At 39.7% G+C, this 12,080-nt stretch overlaps 1 protein-coding gene across 1 annotated transcript; it reads right to left on the bottom strand.

Annotated features, from left to right (window-relative positions):
- Positions 1 to 291: 291 nt before the first annotated feature.
- LOC105217951 (centrosomal and chromosomal factor) lies at positions 292 to 9,958 on the bottom strand. The gene has a single exon (XM_029043850.2). The coding sequence runs from the start codon at positions 7,586 to 7,588 to the stop codon at positions 5,579 to 5,581; it is 2,010 nt and encodes a 669-aa protein (XP_028899683.2). The 5' UTR covers positions 7,589 to 9,958; the 3' UTR covers positions 292 to 5,578.
- Positions 9,959 to 12,080: the final 2,122 nt, after the last annotated feature.

Here is a 12,080-nt window from a genome sequence, read left to right as displayed (position 1 = left end):
CTTTATTGTTTTATTGTTGTTGTTTTGCTGTATCATTCCTGCTCCTTGCTAGTGTTGCTTAAACTTTGTTTTCAACTGTTTTCATTTTGTAGGTTTCTCTCGACTCATTTCGCTATTTCCGCTTTCATTACATTTCCTGCATTATTAAATTATGTTTATATTCATATATGTATGGATGTACGCATGTTTGTTGGTTTGTTTGTTTGTTTGCAACTGTATATATAGCTTTCTCATCGCTGTTAATATGTATGCATGTAATTATGGATGATTTTTTTGTTTGTAAGTGAGTGATTATATAATAATAATTCCTTGTATCTTTGTAATTATTAAATATGCTACAAATTTATTAATTTTATTTTAGTTATTATTAATTTATAATTTTATATTTTCATCCGTCTTCACGTACTACATGCGTCTGTCTCTTCTTCATGTTTTTCATTAGCTTGATTAAAGCGTTTTGCTTTTCTACATTACAAACAAACTTAAGTCTTTACTATAGTTTAATTTATATATATATGTATATATATACTATGTGTGTGTGTATATACATATATTATATATGCTTTACAATGTCTGTGTGTGTTTATCTACATTTACATATGTTTGTTTGTTTGTAATTTACAGGTTCGCAACAAAAGTATACTACATTTTTACATATCAAACTCATAGTAATACTCATTTACATCTAATAAGTATAATAATAATGATAATAATGTTGTTGCTTTTATCTTGTACATAATGCAATAATTAATGATTTAAATATTTAAAAAACTAAAAATTAACAACAAAACAAAATTGAAAGTGTTCGCTGCATTAATTCAATAATGAGCAATCAATATAAAACTACTATCACATTTAATTTATGAAACTATACGTGTCTGTATGTTTTCGTGTGTTTGTATGTATGCTACATATACATAAGTATCTACAGCTGTCTGTATATGCACACCAATGCTTGATATATACTATATATATATTTCATTTTTTTTGTACATAATATAAGTGTGTATTCATATTTATTTGTTTGGGGTTCTCATAATAGTCTCTGATTTTACGCTTTAAAACCAGCATAAGCACGTCACACATGGATATACATACATATGTACAAATGAATATACATATCTATATATTTCTACAAATCGGCAGCTGTTTTTTATCTTTCACAAATACTTATCAGTCGTCAAATAAGCGAGATTGCCTGTGCATATGCTGATTTCCAAGCGCGTGTTTGTGAGTGTGTGTGTATAAATGCATAGTGGCTGGCATTGCATTTATGTATGTATGTATGTACATATTCTAATTTCAAAATATGTGAAAACATTCAAAACACAATTTCAATTTACATATTTATTTTCGTATTCATGTAAATATGTATGTATGTGTGTATGTGATGGAGCGCCTTTCATGAAGCGCAAACGTCAACACACATACATACATATGACATATACAGGTAGTTGACGACACCTTCTTGGCTCGACTCTAGCATTTGCTCTAGTAATTATTTTTGCTTTCAGTTCTTAGTTATTATTGTTACATTTTGTGTGAATGTATGTGTATTTTGTATTTATTTTTCCATATTTACTCAGTTCTAATTCTCTACTTTGCTTACAATTCGCTACAATTCTTTGCATTGTTGTTGCCGTAACTCTAACACATTTTGCTGTGTTTGCTGTTTATGAGTCATCTGCCACAGTTTACTTGCCACAAGCCACACATTCACTTTACTCAAGCACCCTTTCGCCTGCAATGCACCAGCTAAAGTTCGATTTGCCAATTTCAAAAGCGCTTAAAAGTAGAATGTATTCTTCTGGCATGCCATTGTAATGTGGTGTTTCATTTTGCTGTTATCTGTGTTTGCCGTTCTCCTGAAGCGCTACAAAGCACCTATGCCCTTCGTGCGCATAAGTTTATGAGTTTAGTTGTCGTTGTGTGTGTGTGTGTGTGTGTCTGTGTGTAGGTTTGTTTGTCCCAAATTCTGTATTTGTCATATCTAATGTAGCAGTTGTGCTTATTATATCCCATATGTATGTATGTAGGTATTTGTATATAATTAGTTTCAATTAATCTTCAGTATAGTTATCTATATGAATATGTTATACATTATATTATACAATATCATAGGCAGCGCTATATGCATATCTGTATGTGTATATATGTGTGTAACTTGCTATACTTTTTGGTTTGGTAGCCTTGTCTCGGTTTACTTGACATCCGCAACAAAAGTTATGTTTTTAGGCATAATGTGTATGCACGAGAGCTTATAAAGAATTTCTGCCCGAAATGTGCACATGACAGTGCAGAATAAGTTTTAAACGCGCTTGACAAGCGTAACATACATGAAAGCGATCTGTACGCAGTTGTAGGCGTTCCTAGGCTATTGTCATATGGAAAATGTACAATTTCACGGCAACAACTGATGTTTGTAATGTGAAATCTGGTCTGTGAGGCCTTGTTATTCAACAAAAGCAACTCCACATACAATCAACTATATTTATATGTACATATGTATGTATGTGTCTTTTGATAAAGTGATTTTTGTCTGCTGCAGTTCAACGTACTTGTACGGCCATTACTGCCCACGGAACGCTTTAACCGGCTACACCTTTCCGTTTACAATGTTATATGCTTTCAACTGTAATGCTAGTAAATGTATTGTTAATCATTTCAATGTGGATTTAACGATAATCCTACAATTGTTAACCCGCTAACAGCGAACCTCCGCGCATCCACTTGGCGGCTGACTTTTGTGGCGTTTGCCAACTGATCAGCAGCCCAGTTACTCATCGCCAGTCAAACTTCAACATTTAATTCACTTTTAAATACTTCCTCTCCTCAACCGACATGAGCCAGTTGCAGACGCTTTTGTTGTAGCGTAATTTCGCGTTTCATGTTGCGATGTTTCCGTTCTACATGCTTTCTGGCGTAATGTATGACGCTGTCGACCTATGAAGTTTACAAGTTTCTATGCAGCATAACCATTAATTTTCTATACCTATATATTGTATATATGTACATGCATATGTATGTGTGTTTGTGTTTGTGTCTGTGCGGTAGGTGTACGCGCATGCGCATATAATTGTGGCGCTCGTATGCATTGATTAATTTGTAGATTGTTATTGCTTCATAAAGCAGCTTATATGGAACATTAATTACCTCATTGCTTCGTTTGTCTCTATATGTATGTATGTCGGTATATATATATATTTCATCCACTACTTATTATTATTATGCCTTTGTTAAGTGCTAATTATATTAAATATATCCTTGTTGCTAGTATCCGTCATATGTAAGGTTCAATTAACGCATATGTATGAGTGTATGTGCGTCGCGTAACCAACTCGGAGGAACAGCTGGAAAGTGGGTAGTGGGATTTAGGCATGAATGCCGACATTACTGTTCTTTTCAGTATTTACCACTGAAAAGGCTACTCAGTCATTAATATTGTAGCCAGCAACAACAAGGTCTGACAGGTTCACATGCATCATTAAGTTTATGCTAATGCCACCGTAAACACAAAATAGTTGCAATTAAGCGCAAACGTAGCAACAAATCAGACGTATTTTGTAATTAAGCAAGGCTAATTATTTAGCAAGAGCGCATAGTTTTTGCTCCGGCATAAAACAAAAAAACGCTAAACAATGATCCAGTCACTTCAAATACATGAATTTGTAATTAAAATAAAAAGCATTGGACTTCCACTCGCTGGTACAATGTACGACACACATGTGTGTGTGTTGTTTGAGTGTGTGCGGCGCGTTGTCAAGTAATAAAAACCGAAATTTGTGTGTGAGTATAAATTGTATATTTAATTTAAATTTATAATTTCAGTGTGGCTGACCCAAATGCGGACAGTCTCATTGAAATAAGGCGCATAATGAATAGACAAAATAAATAAAGTAATATTAACACGCCAGCGACAGACAACAATCCGACTGCGACTGACCGTTTGGGCGACGCGAGACAACAGGAAGGCAGATAGGCGATCGCGTTGAACGCGTCATATTTGAAAAATGAAGCGCACACACAAGCACACCCATACATATGTATATATGTATGTAGTATGTGTTGCTATATGCAAATGAAGCCAAAGAATTCAAAAAAAAAATTCGAAAAAATAAAAACAAAACACATTTCCATTCATAATATTATTTTCGTTTAATAATTATTTTTATTTAATCTTTTTCAATCATTAAAGTACATACGTCTACACTAATATCATTTATAGCGCTACTAATTTTGGGAATTTCACAAGCGTGTGTATTAAATTAAATATCACATTAATTAAGGAATTCAAGAAAGTGCTGATGAAACGTAAGCATTGAAGGTCATTAGTTTCTGCTGATAAACGCGCTTTCGAGCGAATTCGTGTGCTAATCTATAAACAACAAATGAGATTTGGACAACAACAAATACACATACATATTTACATAAATATATTTACAGAGAATACAGCAATAAAAAACTTAAATTTTATTTGAAAAAAAAAAAAATGAAAAACAAAAAAAAATATTTTAATTCAACTTAAGTACTGAAGCTGATACACATGTGCGTGTGTGTGTGTACATTGTCTACGCAACTTTCACGGGAAACGGGTGTCTGGCACGTTAATCAATTCGCCTCGGCAAGTATACATATGTATGTATATACTTGCATTATTATATTGAGTTGGGTGGGCTTTAGTACATGTTTAAGTTATTTTAGTTTGCGCCGCTGTTGCACGCAAATAATTAACACAAAGCAGGTAACAGGTCTTGAAAGCGACTGCATTAAATAATCAAATGCGTTCACACACACACATACATATATATGTGGCTAAATTTGAAATACCGTCGGCACATACTCAGCAAACACTTGTGGTACATTATAACCCACGTAGATGTGAGCTAGTAGCCTAGATACATACATATGTGCACAAGCCGTCGGCGAAACACTCACCCGGCATACACACCTACACATGCGTTGTGCGCAGGCGTCTAATAATAAAACATTGAAGCGTCTAAGTGCGTACGTAAGCGTCTAACTGTTCGAGTCGTCAATGGCGTAGCGTTACAGTACATAAATATCGGCAATGTGTGTCAATTTCTAATAATGTAGTCTTATTATTTCCAAACATTTTCTAATGATTTCTTGATCAATTTTTAACAATTTAGCAGTTATCGCTTAACATTAATTTTCACTTATAATTGGTATTTATGTAATTTTGAGTAGCATTTTGCTATTTTATGTTATGAAATGCGCTATCTGGCATTTGAAAGTAATCGATAAGTTTGTATAACAAATAATTCTACCATTTTAGTCTACCACTACTCCTTGAAACTGCTGCGCGGATGCGGCTAACTCCAAAAGCTATGCATATCGCTCGCTTCAAATACGGTTTACCGTCAACCAAATGCTCGGCGTTGAACGGCGCGCGCACACGCCCAACTGTATGGCGTTCACATTAAGAAGCAATTTGTTAGCTGCACTGCACTTATTCACTTGGTGGAACACTTACAGTTTTCAATGCTGCCGTTGCCGCCATTGTTGTTGATCTTGCTGCTGCTGCTGAGGCTGCTGTGTCAGCGTCAATTCAAGTCGATCATACATTGTAGCAGGAGATCTGCTGCAGATGCTGGAAAGATGGCGTGACCGCGAACTGTGGGAATGTCTGGCCGAGGTTGGCTGCGGCAGCGACGGCAGCCACATTCGTTGTTGTCGACGACAAATAGGGATGCATGCGCTGCGACCGCAAGTACTGACGATATTTGCCGCTCAGCTTATCGTCGCGTGCGTAGTGTGTACTTAATGTTGGTGTGGTATCAGGCCCGGCCTGATAGTTGCTAGGAACTGTTGCCATTGGGCTGCGATCGATCATCAGCGCCGACGCGGTGGACGAAGTGGCCGCTGAGGCGGACGCTACGCTGCTTGGGTCGGCCCACATTGCACCGGTGGGCAGGCAGTGCACTTGCTGTTGTTGTTGCTTGCCGTTGCCGTGGTGTGCTGCTATGCTGCTGGCGGTTGTCGCAGGACCACCAACGTATACGCCGCCGGAAATCATCGCGTCGCGTTTGCCTACCGCTGATAGACTTTTGCCGAACAAGGCGGGCGTGCTGCGTGGTGCGAGCATTTGGCTGGTGTGCACAGCTGCCGCAGCCGTGGCTGGTGTCATCGAGGAGCGGGCGGCTATCGCCGCCAACTGATCCCACTGTGAGGCATTCTGGCTTAGGATACTCTGCTGGCTTTGGGAGGTAACGGCGGCGGCTGCTGCGGCTGCCACAGCTGCAATCGAGGCAGATGTGTTTTGGCTTGAACGCTGCAGTTGCTGTTGCTGATGCACTTGGCTGGCATTGCTGGCCACAGCGGTTGCTGCACGACTTTGGTTGTTACGGTGATGCACAGCGGCCGCGGCTGCTGCTCTCCGCACGGCACTGGCGTGCTCGATGTACGCCGCTGTTGTAGCGGATGTGGTTGTTGACGCAGATGGGGCGATGCTAGCTTGTTGTTGTTGCTGCGACTGTTGTTGGTGATGGCTGAGATGGTGGTGTGCCACAACCACGGGATAATGCGCTTGTTGCGACATTTGCGACATCTGCTGCTGCTGCAGCTGTTGCTGCTGCTGTTCCTGTTGCAACTGTGACTGTTGCTGATGTTGTGATGATTGCCGCAAATGTTGCTGCTGCAGCTGCTGTTGGTATTGCGCAACAACTTGCTGCTGCTGCTGTTGCAAGTGTTGCTGAGTTTGATGTTGCTGCTGCTGTTGTTGCTGTTGCTGTATAACCTGAGATTGACGCGCAGCTGCACGACGCGCCGAAGAGCTAGTCGCAGCTGCACCAGACGTGCTCGCCGCCGAAGACGCAGCACCACTTGTGTTCGCTGACGATGAGGAGCTGCTTAGGCCGCTCACCAACAACGCAGTGCTGTTGCGCGCTGACGCCGGCATATTGTTAACAAAAGGACTGCGCCGTTGTGATTCCATTTTACGAAAGTAACATGGATGGATCATCAGCAACGGCTCGACTCGTTGGCCCACCGGTGGTTTAGGTTGATTTGGTAATTCGTATTCTACGCTGCAGTCTACATGCAATGGAATGGAGTAGTCTTTCTGTGGTGTCGCAGTGCCGCCGGCGCTGATGATCGCCACCGCTGTGCCAGCCGACAGTGTTGCACCATTGCCAATGTTGGTGCTGCTGTTGCTGTTGCTGCGACTGCTGCTAATATTGGCGCTGCCAATATTGGTACTACTGATGACTGAGTTTGTGGCGGCGACGGCGGGTGTGGCTGTGGCGGCATTACCACCGCGGCCAGACGGCGTCGCCGCCGCCAGGGACGTTGAACGGCTGACGACTGTAGACGACGTTGCCGCACCGTTTGTTGATTGTGAGTGATGTTGCTGCTGGTGGTGCTGGTGTTGTTGCTGTGTGTGCTGATAGATTTGCTGTTGTTGCTGATGATGATGTGTTTGCTGCTGCGACTGCGACTGCTGCTGCTGCTGCTGCTGATGACTATTGAGGTGAGTATGGTGATGATGCTGAGCACTGAGCAACGCCGCTGTGGACATGCTGTGTGGCAAAGACATGTCGTAGTTGGCGTAGCACGCAGCCATCGTCATTTTGGCAATAGTTTCGTTAATAATTTTTGCAATGTTAAAGACTGGCTTTCACACACAAGTTTCCCACTGCTCTTTAATCACATGGAATTCGTTATAAACACTGCCCGCAATCAATTTAATTTCATAGCATACGCTGACATGCGACAATATTGCGGGTCAATTCACATGGAAGGTTCAACTTTTTATAAACACAAAATTTAACTTTATTGCTGCTTAACTTGTTTTTGTGTTTGTTGGCACTAATTTTCCTTGTTTGGGTTATTACTTTTATTGTGAAGCGTAAGGAGTTACGAAATATTTATGAAATGTATTTCTAACACAGGATTTTTGCTTTTGATTCTCGCTGAATTCTGCACAATTCAATTAATTAAATTTCTTTTCTTTACTTCTCTTTACTTTTCTTGCACTTCTTTATCTTCAGGCACTGGTGTTACAAATATCGATAATTCAATGGAATTTCGAAACGTATCAAACAATACACAATGACACTAGCGACGGTTATCCAAATGGTTGCTGGTGCTCTCAAGTGCTATCGAAAGTATGGTAATCCGTTTTCAATATACACTTTGATTCGCTGCTGCTGCTGCTGCTGGTTTGTGATGAAAACGATGTAACGTTCGCATTCGCTTTATATAGATTTTCAGGTAAGTGCAGATATCAGTGTGTATGGGGTGTTTCTTTGAATTTTACCAGGAACGTTAATCCATATGTTGCTGTTGTTTTCTTTATTTAACTTTGTTTGTGTTTTATTTAACAAGGTAGGTAGAAATATATATTTACTTTTCTCTGAATTACTGTTATTTTAGGCGTATTCTACATATACATATATATTTTCACATTAACTAGTGACTTAATCTTTAGCGGATATAGTCAACTCGTAATTGTAAATGTGTTTGGTTGCTTTAACTTATGCTCGGCTGTTGCATTGGCTTTGCGCTGTTTTGCTTGTTATTACTACAATTATTTATTTGTTTATATTTATTTTTATAATGTTGTATTTTTGGAATAATCCTTGTCGTTACTTTTATCAGTCTTTACTCACGAAAAACTAAAAATACACTTTGCATTTAATTATGGTTTTGTAATTGTCTTTTTGCTTACAAAAAATTAATCAGCCTTAATAATGTTTAATTTAATTATATATTTATTTATCTTTGCGTGTGTGTATGTGTTGGTTTAGTTGCAATATTGAATTAATTAGATTTGGTGTACGCGACGGCGACGCGAATGTTTTTTCTTCTTTCTTTGATACTCCGTTTCACCGACCGTCTATTTACTATGAGCAACCCAAGTGTAGTGAAAAAAATTCTTAATGACTGCCCTCGTTTGCTAGCTGGTAGTTTATGGTACCGAATTCGTTTTCGGCGCTGTCTCTGGGCTTTGTTAAATTCTGTGGCAGTAAAGTAGCCGTCGACTGCGCACTCCGCTCTCCGCTTGTAATGATAGAATGCTGTTGGTGGTTGCTATTCAGCGGCTCGGCGCTCTATTTGAGTGGTTTGGCGTTTCACTCCGTTCTGCCCGTATGCGCTTGGCTGTGTAGTGAGCGCTCTGCCACGACAGCTGGTTTCTAGTTGCCACTGCCGCAGAACAATCGATTCCCTTTACGGTTTTTTGAAAATCGTTTTTTAAGCGTCCAACAACAGTTGATCCGACAAAAGTAAATACGTATTCGGTCCTTGGCTTAAACGTTTTTTTTTTTGTTGCTTAAATTGCACTCAAAGAGACTTTGCTGACTTGTTATCTCTTTTACACATGCACAACTCGTAATCGACGTTTAATATACCACCGACAATCTGGCGAAATGACGTACCGTCTGAATGACACACCGCGCGACAATACAATTGACACTTAGCGCGAACGATCAAAGGGACAATTGCAACGTTTGTTACGCCGTTCACGTTCTCACCGAAAGCGACGTTGCCAGTCTGTAAGCGTATAACGTTAGCGAAGTGGCAGCGATATAAAGTCACAACGCCCTTTTTGTCTGGCCTTACAAACGTATTGAGGTCAGAATTTGCTGTTGCTTAACGCAAGCCACGTTACACTGTTATCTATGTGTCTGTGTGTACGACTTCAGTGCTTTGTTTCTGTTTTCTTCAAAATTTCACTTCCGAGTTACACACTGCTTTTTATATTTTATCACAATTTTATAATATTCTTTTTGCTTAACTATGTAAGTCGTTTTTGCTTATAATCCACATTAATTATAGAAAAATATCGTATATTAGATTCTAGTTTTTGGCTTTGTAATGTATTTGATTTGTGTGATACTTCTGCTGAGCTCTTCAACGTCGCGACACGTTAACTCCAATGTACAACGAATACGACTTTTGCGAACGAGCTCTCTCAACCGACTGTGGCACTGCTACTCAACGGCCAGCAAATCAGCAAAATCGATGATTGGACCTTTGCCTTGTAGCCAGCTGACGCCAAAACAGCTGAGAGATTTTGATTAGCTTCGCTGAATACGGCAGCCCCTTTGAACTTGGAGTGGAGCGAGTGTATACTCTCCGCCAAACAACACTCCCCAACCAACATAAATGATGGGCGCGTGTAGACGCTCTTCAACAAATCAGCTGTTCCAATGGATAGCAGCGAAGAGCGCGCACTTCCTTTCTAATCGTGAGAACGGAAGCGCATCCACATAAACCAATTGCATGCGACTGCCGGCGCTCGCTTTCTTAATAGCCACCACCGTTACACCACCGCCATTACTATTGCCCCAACCAATGCCAGACACCAATACATGCTTCATTCGCTTGTGTTTGTTCCGCTTTGTCATGTTCGTCAAATGCTTGGCGTTTAGACATACAGACATGCATACATACATACCTATTTCAGTGGCATATCTTATACCATTTTTACTAATTCAGCCATTGCGGCGGCCATCTTTACATTTGAGAAATTGTTGTTTGTTGCATGAACAACGCCATCGAGTGCCGTTGTATGCCGCTATATGTGCAGCACTTACTTCGCTCTTTCTCATGCTCGCTCACTCACTCAATTCCACAGCACAATGGCTGGCACAACAAAGGCACCGGTGCCGGCGAGCGTCTCTGGCGTGCTCTGGCACGACAACGCCTGCGACGGCTATGGCCAAACAACGACGACGACGACTGAAGGGCTTCCATTACTTTGTTGCAGTGTTTGTTGTTGCCGCTGCCATGTTTATATTGCAGTTACTTCGGCTGTGTTGGTGTTAGTTCTGCACAAACACTCATACACTCACACACATACACAGTTAAATGAGTTTGGGTTCTACCGACTTTGTTGTTGCATTAAATGCGGTGTCAACATGTGCACATGATTTGTGTTTTGATTTGTTTTGTTAGCGCCATTCCTTTCTAAACCCAGTATTGCTGTCGCGCTCTCGCATACAGCACGCGTAGTAGCGGCGGCAAAACAGCGACGGCTCTCGCCATTAAAAATCGCAGACTCAATTTGCCACTGCGATTTTCGGTGGATTTATGCACCAGTTAGTTTTAAGATGCTGTATTAACACCCGAATAAAGTTTCGTGTATTTCTGGAATGCCATATTTTACTATACACTCTATGCACACACATACGTGCATATTCAACCTACATACAGTTTGCAGTGGAATAATATATAGCAGTAAATCTTAAATAGTGATGTAACGGGAGCTTGGAAGCCAAAAAACACATGAATACATCCACTATCACTGGGTGGTTCCTAATTCAGATTGTCAGCTGATGATTTTGTTAGTGTCACACTGCAGCCATAACCAACACATACATAGGTATTTAAATACCGCAGGAAAATAAGTAAGTAAAGCCAACGGCTGCTGGCCCAAAAATCGATTCAGCACTGGAAGCCCAGAACTCAATCTATGCAGCATTTTCATTATACCAAGGGTGGTATTCCGTCTTCTAGCTTAAATTATTTGTCGAAAATTGTTAAGAAAAAGGCTGAAATAGAGGTATTTATACACATTTTCAAGGTAATTCACATCTCACAAGTTGACTGAAAAAGCTCTATTATGATATATTAAAGGAAAACCTGTTCGAAAAGAGCCGAGGAAATGGGCTTGAGGGATTATATATTCCAAGAGCATAATGATCTCAAGCCCTAGAGCAGGATATCACAGATATTTTTTATTGAAATAGCTATTGATTAATTGGGCTGACCCACTCAAACTCTCCATTCAAATATAATAAAACACCTTTGGACTATTTTGGACTGAAAAGTTTGAGGCGCGGTTTAACATAAACACTTTCTGTTAAAGAATACATTCAAAAACATAACTGCCAGATTTGACAGAGGTCCTAAAAAAAGAGGAAATTCCAAGTAATAATAAACATTATGTTTGAATATTTATTGAAATCAAGAACAATTTCTATATTTTGCACTTTATTTTGTCCAATGTAAAAAGTAAGTTCGGCCAATAATTTTATTCCTGTGTACAGTTTAAGAAATTTGCTATTTCCTTTATTATTTATTTATGTAAAAATTGTCGTCTTTACTTTGAAGAA

The sequence above is a fragment of the Zeugodacus cucurbitae genome, chromosome 2, assembly GCF_028554725.1.
Source record: "Zeugodacus cucurbitae isolate PBARC_wt_2022May chromosome 2, idZeuCucr1.2, whole genome shotgun sequence".
Classification (NCBI taxonomy): domain Eukaryota; kingdom Metazoa; phylum Arthropoda; class Insecta; order Diptera; family Tephritidae; genus Zeugodacus; species Zeugodacus cucurbitae.
The sequence above is the reverse complement of the archived record's forward strand: the minus strand, read 5'-3'. Positions and strand labels throughout refer to the sequence as shown.

Excerpts from the sequence above, each read along its gene's own strand:
- LOC105217951 (XM_029043850.2), bottom strand. The coding sequence starts at position 7,588 with ATGACGATGGCTGCGTGCTACGCCAACTACGACATGTCTTTGCCACAC.